The sequence below is a fragment of the Ovis aries genome, chromosome 11 (genome assembly GCF_016772045.2).
Source record: "Ovis aries strain OAR_USU_Benz2616 breed Rambouillet chromosome 11, ARS-UI_Ramb_v3.0, whole genome shotgun sequence".
Taxonomy (NCBI): domain Eukaryota; kingdom Metazoa; phylum Chordata; class Mammalia; order Artiodactyla; family Bovidae; genus Ovis; species Ovis aries.
In genome coordinates this window covers 37,594,253-37,618,643 of record NC_056064.1, presented here as the reverse complement: position 1 = coordinate 37,618,643, position 24,391 = coordinate 37,594,253, and the positions used below count along the sequence as shown (strand labels likewise).

At 55.0% G+C, this 24,391-nt stretch overlaps 4 protein-coding genes and 2 long non-coding RNA genes across 15 annotated transcripts in view; 2 read left to right on the top strand and 4 right to left on the bottom strand.

The window, feature by feature from the left end:
* Positions 1 to 845: 845 nt before the first annotated feature.
* HOXB7 (homeobox B7) lies at positions 846 to 18,816 on the bottom strand. The gene is made up of 3 exons (XM_004012804.5): positions 18,706 to 18,816; positions 3,432 to 4,537; positions 846 to 1,689 (listed from the first exon to the last, which is right to left on the bottom strand). The coding sequence occupies exons 2-3, from the start codon at positions 3,829 to 3,831 to the stop codon at positions 1,436 to 1,438; spliced, it is 654 nt and encodes a 217-aa protein (XP_004012853.1). The 5' UTR covers positions 3,832 to 4,537; positions 18,706 to 18,816; the 3' UTR covers positions 846 to 1,435.
* HOXB8 (homeobox B8) lies at positions 5,260 to 18,816 on the bottom strand. 9 transcript variants are annotated; one of them, XM_042255866.1, is made up of 5 exons: positions 18,706 to 18,816; positions 10,380 to 10,438; positions 9,086 to 9,258; positions 7,203 to 7,674; positions 5,260 to 6,420 (listed from the first exon to the last, which is right to left on the bottom strand). In XM_042255866.1, exons 3-5 carry the CDS (start codon positions 9,152 to 9,154, stop codon positions 6,113 to 6,115), a joined length of 849 nt encoding a protein of 282 aa, XP_042111800.1. In that variant the 5' UTR covers positions 9,155 to 9,258; positions 10,380 to 10,438; positions 18,706 to 18,816; the 3' UTR covers positions 5,260 to 6,112. The 9 variants fall into 9 exon arrangements, with proteins under 9 accessions (XP_042111800.1, XP_042111798.1, XP_042111799.1 ...); XM_042255864.2 differs by lacking the exon at positions 18,706 to 18,816 and adding an exon at positions 11,201 to 12,117; XM_042255865.1 differs by having other exon boundaries at positions 9,086 to 13,336.
* LOC121820605 (uncharacterized) lies at positions 11,726 to 15,058 on the top strand. Its single transcript, XR_006061196.1, has 2 exons — positions 11,726 to 13,353; positions 13,919 to 15,058. It is a non-coding gene; the product is annotated as an uncharacterized LOC121820605 (long non-coding RNA).
* Positions 14,135 to 22,908, bottom strand: HOXB9 (homeobox B9). The gene is made up of 2 exons (XM_004012803.6): positions 18,706 to 22,908; positions 14,135 to 16,073 (listed from the first exon to the last, which is right to left on the bottom strand). The coding sequence occupies exons 1-2, from the start codon at positions 19,220 to 19,222 to the stop codon at positions 15,838 to 15,840; spliced, it is 753 nt and encodes a 250-aa protein (XP_004012852.1). The 5' UTR covers positions 19,223 to 22,908; the 3' UTR covers positions 14,135 to 15,837.
* LOC121820604 (uncharacterized) overlaps positions 19,918 to 24,391 on the bottom strand; it is a 20,181-nt gene continuing 15,707 nt past the window's right edge. The window contains exon 5 of the mRNA XM_042255869.1: positions 19,918 to 21,982. Coding sequence (XP_042111803.1) covers positions 21,892 to 21,982 — 91 coding nt within the window. The 3' untranslated portion in view covers positions 19,918 to 21,891. The remainder of the gene's footprint in view (positions 21,983 to 24,391) is intronic.
* The window catches only part of LOC132657419 (uncharacterized), a 5,804-nt gene continuing 5,059 nt past the window's right edge, over positions 23,647 to 24,391 (top strand). The window contains exons 1-2 of one of the 2 annotated variants that reach the window (XR_009595573.1): positions 23,647 to 23,759; positions 24,026 to 24,121. This is a non-coding gene — a long non-coding RNA (uncharacterized LOC132657419). Of the gene's footprint in view, positions 23,760 to 24,011; positions 24,122 to 24,391 lie in introns of those variants that run through there. The other variant, XR_009595572.1, reaches the window with a different exon arrangement.

Sequence of the window (24,391 nt, the reverse complement as noted above, 5' to 3'; positions counted from 1 at the left end):
ATAAAATAACCGAATAGCTCTTGCAGAAAATATTTGCGGGCTGAGCGGAAAGCCGGGAACATCTCGAGGTTGGAGGCCTGTCTGGGCGGCCGGGAGGTTTCTGCTCGTCTGCCCAGCCTGTGCCCAACGCCGCCTGCCCACCCACCCGCCGGCTGGAGAAGGAGCGGATTTGGGTGGTCACCTTCCCTTTCCTTCTGCCCTTCCTTAGCTTGGGGCCTAGCACTTTGGATTTCAGCTCTGTTTATTTGTGCCCCGTGGCGGTACCGAGCCACAGCCTCGTGTGAAGGCTTGGATGAGGAAGGGTCTGTGGAACTCTGGGGTTTGGCTTGGCTTGGTTTTGTGAATGTGTGTGACTGAGCATGTGGACTCAAGGTCGTGTTTACTAGGGGGCAAATATGAGTCTGTGTGTTTATAAGCCAATGTGTGAGTGTTACCCTCGTATATATAAATGTGTCTGTGAGTGAGTGTGAATGTAGGTTTACTTGTGTGAGTGAATGTGAATACATGTGTTCTGGAAAGGGTTTGGGATGTGTGAATGCTTGTATATTTATTTGTGAACATAATGAATATGGGTGTTTGTGACTGTATGACAAGGTATATATTTATGTGCAATGTCAGCCTGTAACTAAGTGTGATTGTGTGTGTGTGTCAATGTGTGTAAAAAAAAAAGGCGGGGTGGGGGGGAACTACATATGTGTGGTATCTGGCTAGAGCAAGGAACACAAGGAAAAAAAGAGCAGATACCAGCACATTAAGAAATGAACCGCAGCAGAAGCTGGGCACCGGTGTGCATGAGTATCTCTCACCCACTCCCAACCTTAGAGACACAGAAAATAGGACATATGTTTATTTTTAATTTCTTTTATTTCTCCATCTTTCAGATATACATAGACTGGAAAGAGGATCACAGGGCTGGCAGGAGCAAGGAGCAGCGGGCAGACCAGGTGCACAGAGGGGACACTTGAGCTAGTTGGTGGGTCCTTGGGGCTCCCTAAGGCCCCTTCAGTGCCACTACTGGGAAGGCAGGGGGCTCAGGAAGGCAGGGAACCACACACAGTCCAGACCCACAGACCACAAAGACAGCATCAAAGAGGGACCTTACAAAACAGCAAGATTTTACCAAAGACCTTACAATTAGCGACATAAAAAAGGGGGAGGCAAATTCCAGAAAGCTACAGAACAGGTAGATGATGTCCTTTCCATACAGTACAAAACAAACCTGATGGACTTTCCTATAGGTAGTATTTTTTTCAGTGTTAAGAAACCAAAATTTCACCTTCTCTCCTTAAAAAAATTTTAACTGCTTTCCATTTAAATAGTTTTGTTTTTTGCTTTTTTTCCTATTTGACTTGAGTTTCCTGGTTCAGTTCCCAGAGCTGAGCTTCTCTCTCTCTCTCCCTTTCTCTTCTCTCTTCCTCTGCCCTTTCTCTGTCCCTCACTCTTCCTCATCCTCCTCCACCTCGGCCTTGTCCTGGCTGGCGGCCCCAGGGCCCGAGGTCTTGTTCTCTTTTTTCCACTTCATGCGGCGGTTCTGGAACCAGATCTTGATCTGTCTTTCTGTGAGGCAGAGCGCGTGCGCGATCTCGATGCGCCGCCGCCTCGTCAGGTAGCGATTGTAGTGAAACTCCTTCTCCAGCTCCAGGGTCTGATAGCGGGTGTAGGTCTGGCGTCCTCGCTTGCGGTCGGTCCCTGCGCAGAGTATTTACGGGAGAAAAGTCAGTGCGTGCAGAATAGGCCATGGCAAGGAAAACCATGCAAGTGACCCTGGAGTGCGACTCTAGGCGTGGCCGGAGGGCTTTTCGCAAAAAGAAAAGGAGACAAACCGCCTTACAGGTCGTCTACCCCTCCCCCATCCCGTTATGGAATGAGGAGGAGGTGAGAATTTGCAGATTTCCTTGGCGCAGTGGAGTTGGTCTGAGAGCTGTTGCCCTCTGCTATTTTCCAGTGAGTGGCTGAGAATCAGGCTGTCCTGCCTGCCCACCTGCCCAGACAACTCAGCCCTCCAAAGCAATCTTTGGGCCTCTGGGAAGGCACAGGAGGAGAGAAGAGACAGCAGCCTGGTTTGGGGTGGAACACTCAGTACCTGGCTGGTGGGGGCAGACGGGCAGGGGAGAGCTTCCCAGGTTAGGCCCAAACCTTGAGGAGGCTGGAGGGAGGTTGTGCTGGGGGAGGTGCTGGTGCCAGCCCTCCTAGGAAGGAGACAGTGGGAGGAGGGGTTGGGGGCCTAATTTCAAGTTAGATAAAAGCCAAGCTGAAATGTTTATGAGCAGAAAAATTTGGGCTTTAATAAATCAGCTGGAAAGGCAGTTGAATTATGGAGCAGGTAATGGGAACTGTGACCACTAATACTGATGGAATAAGAGCTGGGCTTCTCTTGGCCCTCACCCTGGCTGGACTGGGAGCCTCTGACCACATATCTTGGGTCTCCTGGATCTTGAGAGACGCCTCGGAGTCCAGGGCAACACAAAGAAAGCTGTCTGGGACAGGCTTGTCAGGAGACCCCCACAGAGCCTCTGGTCTCTTGGGGTTTCTGCAGTAGCTGCCTCAGTGGCCTGTACTCTCTAACTCTTGATTTGACTTCTTGGAGTCCTTGTTTCTCTCCCAAGAGGACATCCATCCTTCTGGAAGGACACTTGAAAACTTGTTGGCCAGTTCTCCAGGGGTGCTAGGAAGGGCACCTGAGGAAGTCAGCTGGCCTCCCCATGAGGCCTCTGCTCCATTCTCTAGTTCTCCTGCCTCCCCCTTCCCAAGTTCACTGGGGAGTCAGAAGCCTCTCTCTTTTGGTTTCAGCCTCCCTCTCTCCACCTGCCTGTGTCCCTGACTGAATCCTCATCTCCTCTCACACCCCCTCCTCCTGCCAGGCCTCTAGAGCCCACCTCTAATTGTCCAGAAGGGAATAATGGGGGAGCGGGTTGGCTGGGAGGAAAGGGGGAGGGGAGAACTGCTCAGAGCTACAGCCCCCTCCCCCAGACCTCATCCAAGCTGGGGCTGAGGGGACACACCCAGAGATGAGATCCCCGGCGGGGGAAAGGAGAAGGGAGGGGGGGAGACCCTAATGGCTATTCTCTGCAAACCCCAGCCTTCCTCCGCAAGACAAACGGCCTCGTCTCCAGCCCGTGCCGGCGCGGCTGATAAATATTTAAAGCTAAAAGGCCGGGAGGAAGGGTGGGGGGTGGGCTGGGGGCTCAGAGCGCCGCGGCGTCGGCGAAGAGGGATCCGCCAGGGATGCAGAGCGAGTCTGAGAGCACCAAGCAAAAATGGGAGGGGGGCGGCGCGCCGTGTCGCGGCTCAGGGGGGGCCGCGTCCCCAGGGCCGATCTCCTACCAGGAGCACTCTGGACGCGTAGAAGGGCGGTTGGCCGGGAAGGGGGCACCTTCCGGGATATGTGCCCGGGCCACTGCGGCTCGGGACAGCTCGGTGCGCGGCGTTACCTGAGCTTCGCATCCAGGGGTAGATCCGGAAGTTACTCTCGGCCGCCAAGTCCGAGTCCCTCTGCTCCTTGGCGCCCGCCGCCTTGGCAGAGTCGCCGGGACACACCCCGGAGAGGTTCTGCTCAAAGGGCGCGCAGTGCATGTTGAAGGAACTCGGCTCGAGCCCGTAGCCGGCCGCGTAGACGCCGGCTGCGCTCTGGCCTGCCATGCCCCCCCCGCCGGGGTACAAGCCCTGCATCGAGGCGGCGAAGGAAGCGCCCGAACCGGCTCCATAGCCCGGGCGCTGGGGGTTGGAAGCAAACGCACAAGAAGTTTGTTCGGGGAAGGCTCCGGTAGCGAAAACCGAACTTGCGGCAGGATATTTAGAAAATAAAGCATTCGCATAATACAATGAACTCATAATTTGGCCGGATGATTTGTAGGCAGGGACGTTTTAGTGTCGGTTTTACGAGATTCCTTGATATATTACAGAATTAGAGTCCAGATTTACACCAAAAAGGACCCCCTTTTTCCTCTCTGGACCACGTGACCCCACCCACGTGACGTCCCCTCAGCCAATGGCCGATCAGCCTCCCCACGGCTCCCGGTAATGTGGAAAAAATTGTGTGGCGTTGGATTTATAAAATATGATCAATAATGAATGGGAAAGCCAGGCCCTATGGATTGGGGCTGGGGGGCTCCAGGGCCGCTGTCGACCCCCGTGGGCTGGAGGCAGCTTGCAGGCGAGATTTGGGGGAGGAAGGGATTGAGTGGAAGGGAAAACAAATAACCTGAGAGGGATCCGAGTTGTCACCCACCCCCGCCCCATCCTCCCCAGCCCGTTACCCAGCCAGAAACAAACGCAGGGATTGCACACAACCGGTGGGTGGGGGCGGGCAGGCCAGGTCTTTATTAATCTGGAGCGATTCAGCATGGCTGGCCCTTTGGGGAAACTTGGTCCGGACTTGGTCCGTTTCTCCTGAGGTGAGGCGCGAGGTGAGCCTGGCCTCACGCTTTCTCTGTGTGCGGCCCAGACAGAACGGGCAGAGATGCAGCGAGGTTTCGTGGGTGCTCCCAGCGGTGCGGGATCCAGCCCCAGGGGCGTTGGATGCTGCAGTTTCTGATGGCTTAAAAAAAAAAAAAAAAACGGTTTGAAAATAAAAAAAGGAAGAAGGTGGGGTGGGTGGGAAGAGAAAGGAAGGGAGGAGGGTGGCCCGGTATGCTGCTCTGGTTATGGGAGGCGGATGCCTCAGTCGAGCGTGGCTGCTGGAGAAGCAGAGCGAGAAAAGGAAGGCGGCGAGTCACCACTCGGCGCTGGGCGAAGGTAGCCAAGTCCCAGAAAGGGAGCGGCAGGGAAGAGCATCTCCCTTCTCCTTCTCCCCCGACCAGAGTACGAGAAAAATCAAAATATAAGCCAGTTTAGCAGCTCGGTACTGAACCTCTACCCCTGCACGCGCACACACACACACACACACACGCACGCTCACACACAAGAAAGAACACGCAAAAACAAAGGGGGAGGTGCGAGGGGGGGTGGGACAAAGTCAACAGCCCAGGCGCATCTCTCCAGCGTGGCCTGGGCTCGAGGGTCTCCCGGGCCCTCAGCCTCGGAACGCGAAGGGAGGGGGTTTCTCTCGGCTCCCCTCCCTCGTTTCTCTTTCCTCCAATCGCGCGCAGCCGCCTCCCTCACCCCCTGCGCCCCTGGGCCAAGGGACTGCACCACCTGCCTCCAGCCTCCGCCCCCTCCTCTGCGCGGCCGGGCCTGGCGGGCGCTAGAGCCGGTAGACCAGCTCCCCCCGCAAATCTGCAAGGCGCTGGGAGCAAATGAGGAGCGCGGGTCGGGCCAGTCTCGGGTTCTCGCTTGTAAACTTTATTGTAACTCTTCCGCCCTTTTCAGGCGCAGACAACAGAACAAAGTATAGAGGAACAACAAAATATATAATTAGCCCTCCCTCCCCCCAATAAAGCAATTCACGGATACAGGATACATTCTCTTCACAGTAAACCTAAGAACACTTTTAACAATTGCCCACAGCGCGCATGCTAACTAAAGTAACCTCTTTTGAGAAACACTTAAGACGAAATTGTCAAACCAAAGCGGCGGGCGCGGGGGGGTGGGGGGGTTGGAGGAAAAGAGAGAAGCCAGAGAGAAAGCCAGCGAGCTAGAAGGACAGCGGGGAGGGGGGGTGGGAGGGGAAATGAGGACGAGGCGAGAGAGAGAGAGAAAGAGAGAAAAGAGAGGGAGGGAGACAGAAAGAATTACGGCGTGAATAGGCAGTTTCATGTTGTTGGGAGAACTTAGCAGAAATCGGTACCTCGGTCATTACAAAGAAGCACGTTCAAAGGAAAAAAAGACCATTGCACAAGGAGGCTTTTTACACGGGGCGGGGGCATGGGGGGGTGCTCAGCCAGGCCGCAGCCGCTTACCCTCGCAGGGCGAGGGAGTCCATGCTTAAAATCCTTTTCTTTCCCCCTGGCCCCCAAGAGAAGGGAAGGAGATCCACGGTAGCTCACACACAGAAGCTATTACGAGATACTACCACTAGCGGGGACTGGCGCGGCGGGGACGCTGCGGTGGGAGGCCAGGCTCCGGGCCCCGCTCGCGGGGCCAGAGCTCTCTCGGGCGGGGGCGGGCGACGGTGGCGCGGTCGGGGGACCGGCGGCCGCAGGGCGGCCGCGGCCCTGGCAGTCCCAGCTGGAGCCTACTTCTTGTCGCCCTTCTGCGCGTCGCCCTCGTCCGCCGCCTCCGGGGCCCGCTCCAGCTTCTGTTTCTCCAGCTCCTCCTGCTCGCATTTGCTGCTGGGGAACTTGTCTTTGTTGTTCTCTTTTTTCCACTTCATCCTCCGGTTCTGGAACCAAATTTTGACCTGTCTCTCTGTCAGTCCCAGTGCATGAGATACCTCGATCCGCCGCTTGCGAGTCAGATAGGGATTAAATAGGAACTCCTTCTCCAGTTCCAGGGTCTGGTAGCGGCTGTAGGTCTGTCGGCCTCGCCTGCGTCCGGCGGCTGCTGGGAATAGGGGAAAGGGCGAGACAGAGGGGAGGGGAGGGTGGGGGAGGGGGCAGAGACGGAGAAGGTTGGAAGATTCGTGAACCAGCCTAGGAGACCAGTATAATAAGGGCAGGGGACCTTCTACCCCGCGCAGGGGCGGGGGCGCTGGGAGGCCGCGGTCAGTGGAGGGGGGGTGAGGGGGATCAGACACCACTGAATCTAAGGGAGCCAGAAAGGGGTCCCCCCTCCCCTGGTAAGCAGCTCCAGAGAGTTGGGCGGGGGTGGTTGAATCTATTAAAAGTGCCATAAACTTTAGAAGGAAGGATGTGAAGGAGGGGGAAAAATAAGAATAAAAAAAGCCGGGATGGGGACGAATGGACCCACCTTGAAAAGCCCCCAGAGCCTCTGCCCCAGAAGAAAAGTTTCTTCAGGGTAATTAAACTATAAAGCAATTGAGAAGTGCAAAAGTTGAGCGCCCCCACTCCCGCCACCCTTTCTCCACTACCCCCCATAAAACAGTAAAAGGGGAAAAAAGGAGGGGAAGAAGAAAAGTCAGGCAGGGTGAGGGGTTTATGGATTCAGGAAATGTCGCTTAGCGACCTCCTTCAAGGGAAACAAAAAGAAGAAAAGGAAGAAAAGGGAGGAAGGAAGGAAAGAAGGGGGAGGCTATCTGAAACGGAGCGAGCACGTCTTCCAGGAGCTGGGGACACCGCTGCCCGGCCTGCCCGGCCCCCTGCCCGTCCTGGGCCCCGGGTCTCCCTTCCTCCCCCGCCCCTCGCCGGCCCCCGACGCGAGCTCACCTTGCGGGCGCATCCAGGGGAAGAGCTGTGTGGGCGACGGGCTCTGCTCGGACCCCTCGGCCTCCTCTCCCAGGCCGCTGGCGGCGGCGAGCTTGCAGTCGGCGTACTGCACCAGGTCTGGATCCTGCGCACCGAACAGGCTCTGCCGCTGCAGCGGGTCGTAGCCGTAGAAGTTGCCCGGGTCCCCGTGGCACGCCACAGCGCACGGGTTCTGCTGGTAGGGAGCCGTGGACAGCGAAGACGGCCCGTGGTAGAACTCCTGGATTTGCGACGGGTGCTGGAAGCTACCGCCGCTGCTGGGACCGTACACCACGGTGGGTCGGCCGCCCAGGTCCTGGGCGAAGCCGCAGTCATAATAATTGGGGCGCAGGGACTCCCCGGTTTTGTATTTGGAGAACAGTGAGTTGACGAAATAAGAGCTCATTTTATTGAATTTTGAGGCGGCGGCGGCGGCGGCGGCTGTAGTTGGGGGCTGTTGGGGAGGGGGGGGGGGGGGGGAAAGGGAGGGAGAGAGAGAGAAAAAAACGCGGATTCGCCGGCTCCTAGTCACCCTCGCCAGGAAAGGAGACGGGAAGGGAGGAGGTGGGGGAAAGAAAAGAAAGAAAAGGCGAAGAAGATCTCGAAGCCACCACACTTTTTGTGATTTCCAGGAATAGAAAAGGACAGCGAAGCCTCCAAAAGTCTAGGCTTGCATGGCAGCCGCGGCTCGCTCGCCCTCCCCCCACCCCCCACCCCCCACACAAAAATATACCGCCACTTAAAGAGGTCCTCGCTTTACATTTCGAAGAAGGGATGCCAGTTCATAAACAGTTTTCGGTGATTTACTTCCCTGCAAATGAGTTGTTTCATATTTTGCACTGTCTTTTCATGATCATTTGCATCCATTAGAGACCCCGCATCCTATTGGCTTCTCCGTACTCCTCCCGGACAGAACGCAGAGCGAGGGTGAGAGCGAGAGAGAGCGAGCGAGAGAGAGAGCGAGAGCAGAGAGCGCCAGGGAGTGAGGAGAGAGCGGAAAAAAAAAAAAAAAAGGAGGGGAAGAAAAAAAAAAAACACCCAGGGAGAGAGAGGGGGAGAGGGGGAGAGAGGGGGGAAGGAGAGGGGGGGAGAGAGAATGAATACGGATTAAATCTGTTTAACTACCTACATTAATGAGATATCTCTTGCCTCACAACAAATCAAATACCTTCGCAGACCACCCCCAAAGACTGATGTGGGGGAGTCACGGAAAAAAACACGCACACACATACACAGCGCGCCAGGCGTAGGCACGCTGTTAATTTCGCGATTTTAACGAGGCAGTTGGAGTCTTTTTAAATGTCAGGGTCGCTTCGGAAAAATGTAAAAGAACACGGTTTAATTGCGCCGAGTTTTAAAAGGTCCTATAAATGTAATTGGTATTTTAATACAAGTTATCAAATCATACAGCTTCCTCTCCTAAACATATTTTCAAACAAACGAGGTAGTCATATTTAAAGCTTTAATGATCAATTTCCTTATTATTGATAAAGGTTTAACTATCGTGTGGAGGGAATTGGCTGGGTAACCGGCCCCCAAAAAACGGCTGTAAACTCTTTAACAAACTATAAAACGCAATAAAGCCGAGTCTGTTGTTGTTTATGCCGCAGCGCATAAAAGCTGTTAGCATTTTACGAGTTCTTTCCTCTACAGCTATAAAACTGCAGCTTCGATCGCCCCCGCCGCCCGACTGCAGCACGGTGGGGGTGACAAAGCCGAAATGAGAATGATTATGAGGGTTTTTTTTTTTTTTTTTCGGGGCAAACGGTGACTTTTCTGAGATTTTCCGCCTCCTTCAGCTGTGGGAGCACGTGGCCCCATTCCCTCTCTGGAGCCCCCAAAGTAGCCCCACCCAGGCCACTCACCAACTTTCCTTCATTAAACAAACAAGGTTTTTCTTTGGAGAAGGGATCCAGGAGGTCCTGAGGAGGCATCCGGAGGAAGAGCTGAAACTTTCTGGTGTTAATGGGCAGTGGAGAAATCCTGAACAAAGCTCACCCTGCAACTCATTCTGCAGTTGAACACAGCCTTGGTTGGCCTGGGAAGAGGGTGCTAGAATGAGGAGAGGGTCTCTAGAAGGCACTGGGGCCCAGTAAGCAAGCCTTTAGGAGACCAACTCTGTGTGATGGGAGAGGGGCCTGATGCCACCCGCAGGATAGTACCAGCTGGGTTGCCCTAGTCCTGCCCCAGGCCTTGGGACCCAGTAACCAAGCCCAACTGGCTCCCAACCTTCAGTCAGGCCAGTTCACTATGCCTTCCACATCACCACTAGGTGAGAGGGCACCACCAGGCCCATCAGCACATCAGAGGGAGGGGAGAGCAACTGAGGCTGCCGCCCTGGAGTCTGGCCTTGGTGCCCGAAGTCCTGTGCCTTCCTTCCTCTGCCCTGAGCAGTGACTGCAGAGGGTGTGTGGGGAGGGGCACCTTTTAGCCTTCACTGTCCTTTCAGCCACTGTCACTGCCTCACCTGACCTTGGGGTGGAGGGATTTGGATACAGCAAGGCCAGAGTCCCCCATGTTCTCTCCTTTCCCCTTGGGCGCCTCTAGTTAAAGCTGGCTCTCCTTCGAGACCTAAGGACCTAGGGCCTGAGACACAGAGTGCAGAACCCAGCTGACTGGATGCCACCCTGTCTTGCCAGTTGCCTTTGCTGGCCTACTGGGCCTAGTGACAGTGGTGGCCAAGCTTTAGAAGGCCCCAAACTGAGGATCCGAACCAATGGCTTCCTGAAGAGGCTCCTTGTCCAAGGAAAGGAAAGAAGGAAGGAAGGGAGACAGAGAGAAAGACATTTTCTAGCAACAAAGGTGGAGGCTTTACAAATACATTGTCTATTGTTTATTCATGAGAGAGTGGCTTGCTTTTGGAGGGGTGTTTTGGGGGGTTCCACTCATCCTCCCCTTTGTAAAAATGAAACCCATTACCTCTTCTAAGGGGAAGGTACCAATGGGGCCACTTGATCCTTCAAAATCGAATCTGAAGACTGGAGAGGGGCTGATAGGGAAAGGGAGAAAGGAGAAAAGGAGAGGAGCAAACCAGGGTCTTGAATGTTTAGCGCCAGGCTGATGGGGTGGTGAGGCAGCGGGAGGCAGAGTTAAGTTGTTGCCGAAGCGAACATTTTTATCAAGTGCAGGGGATTTTATGGTCATGATTTGAGGACTCACCGGTGAGATAGAAATTCAATGGCTTGTTCTAAATCATCCCTACACCGTGCCAGAAATTCCTGATGGAAGGAAAATGTTTCTATTATAAGAAAAAACAAGAAAGAGCGAGGAGATAATTTATAAACACCCAGCGGAGCGCAGATTTATTAGAGAAACTCAAGTTGAGAAACTCCGCTTTCCGCTTCGCACCCGGTCCAGGGGGAGGAGAGGTGAGGCTGCAGAGTGGCTAATTTTAAGGAGAAGGGGGGCATCTATTTCTCGCGCAGGTTTGTCCGAAATGGGGAGCAAGGATCGGGCCGGGCCGTGTGGGGAGGAAACGGGAGATTTGGAATCTAAGGGGCTATGGGCAGGGGCTGACAGCGCGCGGGTCACCGAACGAAAAACGCCTGGAGTGCAGGCCTCCAGCTGCTAACTTGAGATGGGACCGGTGCTCTCCAGGTCTGCCTGGGGCCGGGGCCAGGGCACACGAAGCCGGAGCTCTCACCTGGAAACCACCCGACCCGGGGAGAACCGAGCCCCTGCTTCCTGCACTGTGCCTATCCCCACAGCCATGCAGAAAACGCACTCTTTTCTGGCGGCCCAACTTGGCCCAGAACTACTCAGGAAATACCCGAGCCTTTTGCACCTCGCTGTCCTGGGGAGCCCCTGCCCCAGCCTGTATCGCCCGGCGCCGCCCCGCCCAGCCCCGGCCACATACAAAGGCTCTAGAGCCTCGGTCCTTGCCGAGCCGCACCGCCGGCTCTGGGCACCTCCGAATCCCCGCCAAAGCCACGGATCCGTTCCCCCTAGAGTGTCCCTACCCCCAACCCGGCCTGGCTCACCCGGTTCCCTCTCCTGCCGATCTTGCAGCAGCCTAGGGCGGCGGCTTCTCCATCCGACCCGCTTCTGCCCGCTCGCCCTCTCACCTGACCTGCTCACCCGCATCCGCAGGGATTCGTCTCGTCCCCATCCCGGAAAATCTCATTTTTCTGAACCAGTCCTCTTTTATTTGGATTCACTGGTTCTATAATTACTATTATTCCCCATTTTCATGCATTTGTTGTCCCACGGAACATAGAAACTGGGTGAGAAGCCCTGAGCCCTCCTTATGGGGGAAATTTAAAAAAAAAAGATCATTTGAGGAGAGGAGGTCAATCAACATCACTGTATCTGAAATCTATAAAATGGGGGAAACGGCCATAATGAACCCTATTTTTATTCTGGGCAAATAATTCATGACTTTTGGTAGCGCTCAATTCATAGATTTCAGGGCCGATCGAGGTGCGAGGTGCAGCCACGGGCGCCCGAAGCCGCCGCACCGGGGATTTTTCACGTGGAGCAAGGATGCCATCTAGCGGCCGTTTTGAGGAAAGGCGCCGCCGCCACCGCTCCCTCCTGCCTCTCCGAGAGCCAGCCACTGCGCCAACAACCCCGAGAAACTTTCAATATTAGCCTAAAAGGGGAGGAAAATGAGAGCGTGCGAAGGGGAAGGCGTCGGAAATCAGGAAATGGTTCATGAAATTGTGCAGTTAAGTTAGAGATTTAAAAAAGAGAGGAACAAAAAGAGAGAGAGGGTGGGAAGGGAAAAATAAGTCAGCTTTTCTCTCTCTCACCCCCCACCTCAAGCCCTTAATTTCGCGCGGAGACGGCCGAGCAGTGCGCCTTGTATGGCCCCTAAAAGGGGGAGCCGAACACTTTTCAAACCCAACACGATTGTTTCAAATTCTGAGGGAAAACAATTGGGCTTTCTGTGGGGGGAGAGGAGGCCCGAGAGGGTAGGAAAAGGATCAAGAGGCTGCTCGCGCCCAGACGTCTGGCCCCGCCGGACCTGCGTGTGTGTGTGTGTGTGTGTGTGTGTGTGTGTGTGTGCCCGCGCGCGTGTGCAGGGGGCTTCTCTTTATGACGCCCGATTGGGGGGGGGGCGCTTACGAAGAACAAAGACTAGAGTCTCAATTGCGTTCTGTGAAGCGTTTGTGACAACAAAGTGTTCTTCCCTCGCCCCTCCCTCCTCGCCCCTCTTTGCCCCTTGGGGCCCCCCGAAACCTCGCGCCCCGCGCTCCGGGCGGGTGCGGGTGGGGGCGGCCGAGCCAGGCCCACCCATTCGCCCGCCAGGCCCGGAGCCCAGGCCCAGCTGTGGCTCTCTCGGCTCCGGAAAGTTTCCCCTCACTGTTTGCTTTGCTGCTGTTTAGTTTCTTAACCTTCAGAAATTTATACGCTATAAACTTTTATAGCGGTCATATTCTTTTATTGCTGCGCACACGGCATTGAATTCCTCTCCCGGCTTCTCTCTGGCTCGCACTCTCCCGGTCCCCCTCTCTGAATCCCTCTCTTTTATTACAGCAGATTTCCCCATCTCCGGCTTCCGAGCCTCTGCATCCTCGCCTTTGTTTGTCTTTAAAGAAGCCACCCGGGGCTGGGGACCCAGACGCCGCCGCCGGAGGCTTCCCGGGGCGCCCTCGCCCCCCTACCCGGCAGCACTCCGTTCAGTTCCTGCCTCACTTTTTGCGTTTCCTTTTGGCGGAATCTGGCCTTCTCAGCTCCGTCTCAGCTCAGGCTGGCTCCTGGGAGCCCAGGATGAGGAGGGAGCCTAGTCTACGCAAGCTCTAAAGGCAGATTCACTTGATATACCGACTGGAACCCTCGGAGGAGGAGGCGGGTTGGGGCCCCAGCGAACCGGGAGCTTCGCGTTCTCCTGCATCCGGCTGTCTCCGATCTTGCGTTCGCTGGAGAGGGGTAGGCCTGACCTTTTCGCTTCCAGGCCGGTTTCACAAGGGCCAGGCTTTGTCCCCACCTCTATCCCAACCTCAGGGTCTCCGCGGACTGCAGCGCCGTTGGGTGGGCCCGGTGGGAGGCTCCGGCAGGAGTCCGGCGCCCAAGAGCCAGCCCGGCAGAAGCGGAATCCCAGCGCCTGGATGAGAACCGCCTGGCGGCTGACAACAGCGCTCCTCATCTGAGGCTTTGGTGGTGGACGCCGCAGTCTGAGAGGGACAGGAAGGTGCCTTTTGAAACCGAATTTAGTTTTGGGGTCCGATTGGGGAAGGGATTCCCCCCCATCCCCCGCCCCGGCCCGCCCCGCCTCGCCTCAACCATTTCTGTTCGACACACAACCGTCTCTCCCAGCCTGCAGGAGCTGCCTCCCCAGGCCCCACTCCCAACAAACTCCACCCGCATCACACCAAGGCTGCTACCCCGAGGCTCAGGTTGGAGCCTCAGACTCCAGGTGGGGGTTGGAAACCTGGGGTTCACTCTTTTTGAGGGGTGGAAGAAAGGAGAGCCTGGCCTTGTGGAGGCCTCTATTTGCATCCTGTCCGTCTGCAGCAGGGAATAGCAGAAAGAAGTTACTGCTCTCTTCACTTGCGTGACATTTTAAAGTGGCCAAACCAAGGTGCCTTTCTCAGCCAGCTGAGGACCTGCTTCCAGGCACAGCAGGGCAACCTTGCCTTTCCTCTGGCTCTGGAGGTGGTGAGGACGTCTCCAGCATAACTTAAGAGGAAGGTCTCATTGCTCCCTGCAGACCCAGATCCCATCTCTAATCCTTCTTTCCTTTTCTTCCCCTCCAGTCTCCCAGCCCTCCTGTTGGAAGGTTCTTCTCAGTTTAAGCAGAGGTCCTGGGTCCAGACCAGCTCGCAGCTCCTGCAGGAAACCCACCCTACAAAGTCTAAGGAGAAATCTCTTGGGCGCAGCACTTTCTCTTTTTTCCAAGCCACCCTCTTGGCACTAGCACCTCTACTTCTGGTCAGGTGAGGAGAGCCAACACAGAATGACACACGAGAGGCTTGTTGTCTAGAGTGATATATATTTTTTGTTCTTTTTCTTGTTTCTTTTTCTTCCAAAACAATCAGAGCTCTAAGCCCTTCACCCTCCCCACTCCCACCCACAACCCTCCCTTGTAAGCGACAACTGAAAACAGGCGAGACAATCACCCCCAAAGAAATCACAAAACACAGCACAATTTCACGACTGCCACCGACGAAGCAAAAAAAGTTCTACTGGAATGTCCCCTTGCAGGGCCGGGAGAAGCAGGAGCCAGAGTCTATGAATTGAGGGGGGGTTGTAAAGGTGGGGACGCAGGGGGAGGAAAGGAAGCAGAGAGTAAACCCTAGTCTAATGCTTAGGTGCGATTTCGGCCTCTTTCCTTAGCAAGCGGGACTGCTACCCAGCAGCGTGCGCGCGCAGGTCGCCATCCAGGCGGGTCTCAGCGCTTGTGCGCTGAAGCAGCAGCTGCCAAGCCCGAGGCTCCTCCGCAGGGGTCGGACTGGGCAGGACTGGAGGAATAAGTCAAGCTCCGCAAGCCCAGAGTTTTTGCTCCTCCCTGTCCTCCACGACTTGCTCTGGAGAGGAGCCCAGGAATCGATGCACAATAAATTCTCCATCGGGTTCTCCTGACCTGCTTTCCCGCCTAAGGAGGAGTACAGCTAGCAGAGGATGGGGGGGGGGGGGGCGGTGGTTCTACAGGGGCGACTTGACTCGCTGGTGCAAGGTGGACTGGCCTGGCCGAACAGAGTTGATTTCAGAGCTGGGGAGGATGCAGAAGAATGCAGCAGGGCCGGTGTCAAGCAAGAGAGGCCACAGTCTCTGTCAAGCAGGGCACAGATGAACAGGAGGATGACATTGTCAAGGCTTATGACCCACGATCTGACCTCCTTTTGTTGGAAGGATAGGAAAACAACATGCAGAATTAAACATTTCCTGCAGCAAAACGTGTGTATGTGGACTACTTTCATAAAACCTAAGAGACTCTCATAAGACCACCACTGCCTTTCCTTGCCCTTTCTAGCCCACCAGCTGGGGAACTGAGTTTATCCCATTTGGCCTTGAGTCCATGCCTGGGGACAGTTAAGGAGTCCATGGGGGTGATGCTGTGACGCTGGGCCCCTTGAACTGCAGCGCCTCATTCAGGAATGTGTCTCGAGACATCTTCTTGGTGTGTATTGCATTAGGGGTAGACCCTGGACTTTTCTGATGGTCTAGGGGCTATTCTGCCAGATGTGGGGTGTGATGGCACTTGGGGTGTCACTTTGAGTGTTGACTGTGGGCTTTTCCCATTGTTACTGTGGGCTCCAGGCTTTATGCAGGCGGGCGTCTGTTGGGCTGTGTGAAGCTGGAGTGTCCCCGGGTGACTTAGGGATAGGTGCGTGGGAAGGAACAGGCAGGTTGGAAGTGAGGAACTGGGGTTGCCCAGAAAAATTAGGAGGGTTACTAGGGACTCTACTAGGGGTTGTCTTTCCTTGTGGCCCATCACCTTAGGAATCAACTACATCTACCTTCTAAATCAATAAAAACTCCTCCTGAGACCCAGGGAGAAGAGGACAGGTGAGGGCAAAGGAAAGGAGAGAGCCTCTAGATACAGAAGAGGACTTTGAAGAGAAAGATCCCTTCCCCATTCACTTGAATACATCCCAGACAGCACTTGGCTCTGCAGCCATCACTTATAAATAAGTGTGAGATGGAGAAGGGGTGGGGTGGGCTAGGGGAATCTTTACTCTTTGCCCTGTTCCTTATTCATTTTCTTCATTTTCATCCGCCGGTTCTGAAACCAGATTTTGACTTGTCTCTCACTCAGATTGAGGAGTCTGGCCACTTCGTGCCTACGGTCCCTGGTGAGGTACATATTGAACAGAAACTCCTTCTCTAGCTCCAGCGTCTGGTATTTGGTGTAGGGACAGCGCTTTTTCCGGGAAGAGCGAGCGTGCAGCCAGTTGGCGGAGGGGTTGGCTGAAAGAGAAGCAGCGATAGAATCAAAGAAAGGAAAGGGGGTGAAAGCCCCTGTGTTCATCTTCCAAGAGGGTGCCCCTTTGGTCTCTACTCCCCATTTTGCATTAGAGAAAGGGCCACCTGGGCCTTCAGCTCCCAGAAAGGGTCTCAGAGATGGGCCAGGAGTTGCTATAGATACCTCCAGGTGAGAGATCTGGGGACAGGATAGAGCCAAACCTGTGCCAGGCATCCCACAACTTCCAAAGCTTTGCCTGTCCCAGGCGCTCTCTCAGTCTCTTTCTCGGCTTGGGTCAGAACTGGTTAGGATTTGGGTCAGAGCCCAGCCTGGCTGAAGCCCCCTCCCCCACCAGCTCTACAAGACTAGAGGTGGCTGGCTGACTGAGGAGTACTGGCTCTAAGTCTGAGAGGTAAGAGAAGGACTGAGCTAGGGGAGAGGAGAGTGGCTTCTGCCCAGCCAAACTGAGGGACCTCCTGGGCCTCCAGTCCAGTGCACCCTCCTGTCTTAACCACAAGCTTGGGTCTCTTGGCCACATGGCAGCAGGCATATGTATCTATGTGATAGCTCGCCACCCCCCCCAACACCACACACCACAAATATGGTTTGCATTTAGAGACGCAAACATTCAGCACACTCCAATTCACATGCAACCCAATTACAACCATTTATCACCTCCAGCCTGTGGACAAGAGAGCGCTGAGGGCTCACAGATAACTTATGGTTGCAATAGTCTCCGTTTCCGCTCCTGCTCATCTCGCAGTTTGGTTAAAGCAAGTTCAGGGAAATTGGGACGCAAGATTGCTCCAGTCCCAAGGTGGGGAGCCATGGATCATGTGGGGGTAACAGAGGTCCATCACAGCACACCTAAATCCAACTGGCTTCACCCGGTGAGAGGGAACAGAGAAAGGGGAGATTGAGGGGAAGTGGGGGATAAACAGGAAACAAAATATATACAGGCTTCTCTTCTCCTTACCCCTGAACTCAGAAAAGTTGCTAAATAAAGCAGAGTTCATTAAAAATAGCAGCCACCCTCTGCTAGATTCCTTCATCTCAAATGAAAAGCACTGAATTTTTTTTAAGTAATAATAATCTGGTTCATCCTACACTAAGTACCCTGTCTTACCAATTTGCAGTGCTATTTCCTTAATGTGATTGCCTGGGATGTGACCCGAAGTCACATTAAATATGAAAGAGGAAAAAAAAAACTGTTAATAATTGATCCTAGCCAAACTGCTGCCTTGCAATAATGGACTTTCCAGGCAGAGTTTGGGGGCCTGGGGTGGGGGGTCTGCTTGGGTGTGAGTAGGGAGGCTTTGGGAAGAGCCGTGTTACCCAAATGTCAGCTCTTGTGATCCCACCTGGCAGGTTGGAAGGGGTGACCTGAGGGAGTAGGGCAGCTCTCTTCTCTCCAGCAGGCAATAAACCCCCAAAGGACCCTTGGGCCACTCTGTTGGTGGGAAATCCGGTAGGGCAAGCAGAGACTTTAAAAATCTGACCCTCATTCTTTTGAAAAAGAGTAAGGGGTGAGGACTTGTCCCCACCAGCCTGCAGGTTATTGTTTGGGGCCTAAGAGCTCCGACCAACTTGCCCTTCTTAGCCTTAAAAAACGAAAAATCCGAGACACTTTCTGATCTCCTTAAGGAGCAGCATCTCCTGGAAATTAGTCCGACTGGGGTTCCTGGAGGGGGTGCATTTGGAGGGGTGGGAGACGGTGAGAAACTACCTTCCGAGGATAAAGTTCTCCGCCTCTCCGCAAGCCTCTCTTGCCCCCACCCTTCCTCTCCCCAGGGTCCTTTCGGGATCTTTCTCCACGCCGCGGGTCGGCCCTGAAGTTCGGAAGCGATTCCTCGACTCCCCGCGAGGCGGACAGCTCCGGCTGGGGCTAGGGAGCCCTGCGGAGAACAGCGGGAACCGCAGGAAAGGAAGCGGCGACCCGGGCGAGGATGCCAAAGGAGGGGAGGGGGCGACCGGAGGGAAGGCTCCTGGGGAGGGGCCGGCGCATCCCGGGAGGGGGCTCAGTCTCCGGGTCCTGGGCTTCCCCCGCCCCTCCCGCCTCCGGCTGCGGACCCTGAGCGGCTACTGAGCGAGATCTGCTAGGAACAATCCTCCGCCAAGCTGTTGCATCGCAAATAAAATCCTAATGAGCCCCCTCCCACTTCCCCTTGGCCGGCTTTTACGGTGTGCGCGTGGCGCGGGGAGCCCTGCCAGCCGTGCAGGGCCCGGCTTCCCGGCGCGCTCCCGCCCTGGCCCGCGCGGGCTCTCGGCCTCGCCGGCTGCCTCCCCGGCCCCGCCAGCTTCTCTCCCAGCCGGCGGCTGTCGGCCTCTTCCCGGGCTTTCGGCCCGGGCCTCCGGGGGCGTGGGGGAAGGGAGACCGAGAGAGCCGCGAGCTGGTCCCTGAGCCCCGGGTTCCCGCTGGACTTGACGGAGTGGGGCGGCGCGCCTCCGGCGGCCTCAGTCTCCCTTTCTGGGGCACCCAGCTGCCTCCCTTCCTTCCTCCGTCTTCCCTCCGCCCTCGCCTGCTCTCTGGCCACCGCCGCGGTTTCCCTTCACATTGTCCGCAGTTTATTGCCTCTCCCCTCCCCTCCCCCTCGCCTGGCCTTCGGCCTGGGTATTTCCTCACTTTTTATAACTTACTTTGATCCGGCCTCTCTTTGTCCTCGCTTCCTTCGCAAATTTTATTGTCCCCGTAGCCGGGTCTTTGATTAGACAGGACAGCCTCCCTGCCCGCCGAAGTTTCCAAACTGTACTCGGGCGTGCCCTGCTTGAGCAGCTCCCCAGGCGCGCCCAGCAGCGGCTCCGCCTTCACAGCCGCCTGGCCCTGCCCCGGAGCAGCTTCGCCGCGCGGCGCCGGCTCCAGCCAGGTGCGGAGGTACCTGCTCTCGGCCGGCGGGACGCCCTGGGGCTGGATGTAGGGGTGGTAGACGGACGGCAGGCTTCCGGACGTGTGCGGGCTCAGCGGCGCCCACGATGCGCCGAACACCGGCGCTTTGGGCTGGAAGCTGCACGAGGGGAACTCCAGGTGCTCCGCGTGGCCCGGCTGCCGGGGGCTCGCGTACTGGCCGGAAGGAAACTTGGCTGGAGGCGCGTCCTCACTCTCGTGACTTATGATCGAGTCGACATAATAGCTGCTAAGCGTCCCAGAAATGGACATTCTCAGACATTATCCGGGCGCTCGCAGGGGGAAGGGAAACGCTCGCGCGCGGCGCTCAAGCAGGGAGAGGTGGCACCCGGACCGGTGTGAGGGCTTTCGGACGCGACCCCCCCAGCCCCCCACCCTCCCACCCCCACCCCCTGCTCAACTTCTCAGCCAACAAAGTACAGTGGAGCAGCCCGGCTCAGCGCTCCTTGCAAAATGATTGGTCAAAGTTTTTCCGACTGCCTGATAAAGCGTCAGCTCCGACATAAATCAATCGGGCGAGGGGGCTGCGCTCTCGCTGTCATACGTCCGCACCGCATTCCATATCGAGGATGGATTGTTTTATGCTGATGCAATGTGCTATCACGTCAGGGCTCCGGCGGCCACGTAACCTCAGCCCAAGCTGCCGGCCGCCCGCCCCCCAGCCCCCTCCCGCTTTTGCAGGAAGGGGGGCAGTTCTCGACGTGGGGCGGCGGGGGCGGAGGAGAGGCGGAGGGAAAGCAGCGGGCTGCCTCGGGAGGGACGCTGGCTGTGGAGCCCTCTCCCTAGGCGGGTCCGAGAGGGAGCGCAGGACACAGGGAGGGAGCGAGCTGCAGCCAGGGGAGCGACCCGAGAGGCCCGGGGCATAATTAAAGAAAGAGGAGGTGGTCCCGGCCCCTTCACTAACACACCTCCACTCCACCCCGCCGGCCCTAGTTTCCTCTTCTCAGTCCCTTGACGCAATATGTTTATTAAACAATAGCGCGGCAGCAAGCCACTGGAGATGAAGGAAAGGGGATGGGGGAGAGTTGGGGTTTTATAGGAGGGGACTCTGTAACTAGTTTGGGAGGTTTGTAGGCCTGGGACTTTCTCCTGACCCCTCAGTAGCTGAGGGAGGAGAGAAGGGAATGAAAGTGCCTGAGTGTCCAAAGATCCTGCCCTAAAATCTAGCTGTCTTGAAATTAGAGCCCATATGAGGATAAAGGGATTCATCAGGCAGGCCCTGGAAAGTTGAGCCTCTGAAAGAGTCTAGTACAACTAGTCAAAGCTCCTTTAAATTTCTTGGGCCTCTCTGGCCTTGGTCAGAGGAAAGGGAGGTGCACAGCCATCTCTCCTTTCCTCCACTGAACAACAGACCCTTAACATTGCCCATGGGGGAGCCGAACGGGAGAAAGGGTTAAGGGAAGTTCCCTAAGGCGTCAGCAGGGCAGAGCTGTGAGAAGGGGTCCAGAGTTCTCTCTCCTTCCACCCAGTGGGGAAGGAGGTGAGTCCGGGAGTTTCCCCCTCTCCTGACCGCTCTTCTCCGTCATTGCCCGCTCCGAAGGATTTCCAAACACGCTGTACTGGGCACAAGCATAGACTCGGAACCTGCGGGGTCAGTCTCCCGCTCTCCCGCCGCTTTTCCTCCTGCAGACTCTTGCAAGGAGCTACCAAACAGCCCACTTGATTGGTATCTACTCAGCGGCCCTGCGCCGGGACTCCCCCGGGGCCACCGGCTGGCTTCCTGGCCCATCTCCAGCCCTCGCTCCTGCGGCTTCTGCCCTCGCTGCTGTTGCTTCTGGTGGTGTGGGCGCTCAGGGAGGGGCGGCCCCTGGACAGACCCGCTTCTCTTCGGTCAGGTTTCAGGCAGGCTGGCGCCGATTTTCTTAGCATTCTCCGACCCTGGGCCCTTGTAAGACAGGCTGTCCCAGTCCTGTCGTTTTAACAAAAGCGGGACCATTCTAATTTGCGGTTTTATCTTTTTGGCCATGCACCCTTGTGCCATGCAGAAGGCTGCGGATCACCTCCACACACGCACAGACACACTCCCGCCCGCTTTTCTTTCCAAATGAAGCCATCTCGTGTCATTATGTGTGAAATACGAGGGCAAAGCGCCATATTTCTTCACATTATGGCGATTTCAAAATGATTTTTTAAAGATCAATGCCGGCGCCCAGTCGGCCCCCTCCTTTTCCATCCCAGCTCTCTGAGGGCGACAACCCAGCAGATCAGGAACCAAACAGAATGAAGATCTGCTTTTTCCATGGGACCCAAGTGGGAAAACAGAAACTCAACGCAAATTCTTCTAAGTAGCGTTTGGACGCTTGGGAAAGTCGAGGGAGCTCCCCAGACTCGCTAGCGAAAAAGCTGGGCACCGGGCGAATGAATCACAGTTATGGAAAAGCACCTGTTCTCCATTTGCCAGACCTACGCCTATGCCGTCTGCTGTTGGCTTTACCTGTAATATAGATATTCTTCAGGAAAAAAAAAAAAGAAAAAACTCCTCTCCTACTATAAATAATGGTGTTATGAAGCATGGCGGGCTGAGTCTATGACTTTCCGTAATATATAAATTAGGGGCCCAAAGGACATGAGGGCTGTGGCCAGGGACTTTTTTATTTATGGCAAAGCTACAGCGCACTGGGCTTTTCTTAAGACCCAGGCTGTGCAGACGCTGGGCTCCTGCCCTTCTGGTTGCCATTCTGTCTCTAGCTTTGCGGTTGCCTCTCTTTGTGACAAGAGAGAAGTTGAGAGAGTCACTTAGTTTAGGGAAGAAGTCTGAGGAAGAAGAACATTTAGGCTCGTGACCTGTGCCCTACAAGGGTGGGGTGTCCCAGCAGACAGGTCTGTGGACTGCTGTCTGCCTTGTGAGTTGTCCCTAACCCCTGGGGGCTCCGGGGTGCTGGGTGAGGAGGCGACTCAGACCTCTCTTCAGAGACCAAAACTTAGCTTTTGCTCACAAACAAGCTGGAGGGTGGGAATAATTCCAAAGTGACAGGTTTGGGAAGTCTTGTCATCTTCTCAGGAGAGGTGACTCTGGAGGGAAGAGAATGAACCAGCACTCAAGCCCTGGAGTCTGCACCCCAGCTCGTCTCCTCCAAGAGGGGATCCAGATACACCAAGCAGTAAGTCCCACTCAGCTAGGCTTTCTAGAAAGCACTGCTGCTCCAAATTGGAACTCAATTTCAGCTCAGGCTTCCTCTCAGTCCTTGTCTGGGTGCTCTGAGGGCCTGTGAACCGCCCCCCAAAACCTCGTTCTCTCTCCCAGACAATGATACCCACCATGAAGGAGAGAAGCAAATAGGATTGTGGCCCCTGGAGCCCAGCTTCTAGTGCTGCTTAATAGAGGGTTGCTTGAGTGGGGATCACTCTGCCCTGAGAGACCAAACTGCTCCCCACCTCCCCCCAACCCTAAACAGAAAGAAGGAAAACCCTCTCGAAGCCTCTTGCCATTCCCTGCACCAGAGCTATGCCTGAACACAGCTGAGGCCAGTAGCTGATAGTTCTGGGAAGGGCAGGCAGGGAAGAGCTGCAGCTTCTGCTCACAGTGGGGCCCAGAGCAGCCAAGAACCAAGAAGGAGGCCGAGGTGAGAAGATGAGAGGCCAACCCTGGCCAGGACCAGCCGGTGAGTGCCTGTGGTTTAAGGGCTGTTTTAGAGGGGCCCTTCACTCTGAGGTAAAGAGAAAATCTAGACAGAGGGAAGGAAATAAAAGCAAGGAGAAAAACAAAAAAGAAAAACAGTAAGTGGAAAAGGGGGAAAGTTTTTTAATCAATAAGCTAAGCTGAAATCTATGCATGCGTATTTGAATAGATGTGTTTCCTGTACCTATATTTCACATCAATATTTCCATATGGGGAAACTAGCGTGCAAATGTGCTGTGCTCTATGCTGTGTACAGAATATACAATAAATAAATCTGCCCAACACTAATACTATATGTGCTTGGGCATTTGTATATAAGATCTAATGGTGCATATGTAGATGTGCGTATGATACGGGTTTGCAATTCTGCTCACATAAAAAGATCTATAACCCCAAAGCTTGTGTGTACATTTGTATAACCATCAAACACTTATAGACAGGGCAAAAGCTTGAGTATTTGTGTACTCGAACTGTGGCTTATAAAACATTAGCTGATTCAGAAGCTTCACTATATTCAAGCAAAATATCCACAAACACGTGTGACCTAAGTCTGGATTCTTTTACAACTCCATTCAAAACTATTTCTCTGAGAGGTGAAGGAAATGCCTCAAATTAGCCCAGGGCAGATTGTGAAATTTTGTGACTTTTCTGTCTGACCATGAAATCCTTTACTGCGTCTCTTAGCCAAAAACCACAGGGAGAGTGTACATCCTGTGACACTTATTTCATGGTAGTGATGGACACGGGGATGAAGGCACAGTTCCTTGTGCACAAGTGTGTCTCTGACCAGTGGTCAGAGATGAGTTGAATGTGAAAGCTCTCAGGTAACTGTAGAGGTCACACAAAAGCACTGCTGTGTACAATGAAATTAGGAAAGTCCCCATGGCACCTGGAGTTTATTTCTCTGACCCAGGAGCAGAGTCCAGCCCCACTGTTGGAAAGAATGAGGGGTGGGGACACTTGTTCCAGCGGGTGAAATCAAGATTCCCCAGAACCTTCACCCTTTACACACAAGAGCCTCCAAAAGGAGCTGCATCCGATTTGCAAACATGGGTTCAACCCTTAGGGCTTCCATACCCTCCAAGTGGGGATTTTAATTGTAAAGTAACGAAATCTTCTCCCAAACCTCCCTCCAGGTTGTCAGAGGTGAAAAGAAGGACAGACAAAGAGGTCAGTTGCCCAATCACATCCCAGGAATTTCTAACCAGCTACCAGCCACCAGGAATATGGGAGGCCATGGGGTGGCTGACTCTTTGGGAGCGCGTATCCAGGAGGCCAAACGGGGTTGGTGGCAGGCGGGGCGGAAAGGAGTTGAGCAGGTAGAAGGTTATTACGGAATTGCTTCCATAAAACCTGTGGCTGTTGTAAAACTCTCTGCTTTCCAAAGACTTTATTTCCTCCTTTCTCTCTAACATCCCCCTTTTTTCTTTTTACAGCACTGTTCCTGGAAGGGGGTGGCCAAGAGACACCAAGGGATGGAAGACAGGCTCTGAGTGGCTGGGCAGGTTCCTGAGAGGCTGGGGAGAAGGAAGGTAAGGCACCAAGACGCTCCAGACCTTCTTCACCCAAACCCGAGGACAGAGGAGGAAATGTCAGGACAGTGGGCTGCATTTCCTCCCAGGCTGAGGATGGGTCTCCCAAGGACCTCCTCCACCCTAGCAGGGGCCCCTTATTCAGAGACACCCTTCTCCCTCCAAGTCAGCCCCGGCGCCAGAGCCCCATCCGGTCGGGCCTCTTCCCGACCCCCTTCCGCCTTTCCTCTGCCTCAAGCAGGAGGAAAAAAGTTTGGGAACAAAAGTTAG

Coding starts and splice junctions, on each gene's coding strand:
- HOXB7 (XM_004012804.5), bottom strand. CDS start 3,831: ATGAGTTCATTGTATTATGCGAATGCTTTATTTTCTAAATATCCTGCC. Junction 1,690..3,431: donor CCCCTGGATGCGAAGCTCAG/GTAACGCCGCGC, acceptor TACTCTGCGCAG/GGACCGACCGCAAGCGAGGA.
- HOXB8 (XM_042255865.1), bottom strand. CDS start 9,154: ATGCCTCCTCAGGACCTCCTGGATCCCTTCTCCAAAGAAAAACCTTGT. Junction 7,675..9,085: donor TGTTTAATGAAGGAAAGTTG/GTGAGTGGCCTG, acceptor CCTCCCCAACAG/CCCCCAACTACAGCCGCCGC. Junction 6,421..7,202: donor CCCCTGGATGCGCCCGCAAG/GTGAGCTCGCGT, acceptor CCCTATTCCCAG/CAGCCGCCGGACGCAGGCGA.
- HOXB9 (XM_004012803.6), bottom strand. CDS start 19,222: ATGTCCATTTCTGGGACGCTTAGCAGCTATTATGTCGACTCGATCATA. Junction 16,074..18,705: donor CAAAGAGAGGCCGGATCAAA/GTAAGTTATAAA, acceptor CTTCTCTTTCAG/CCAACCCCTCCGCCAACTGG.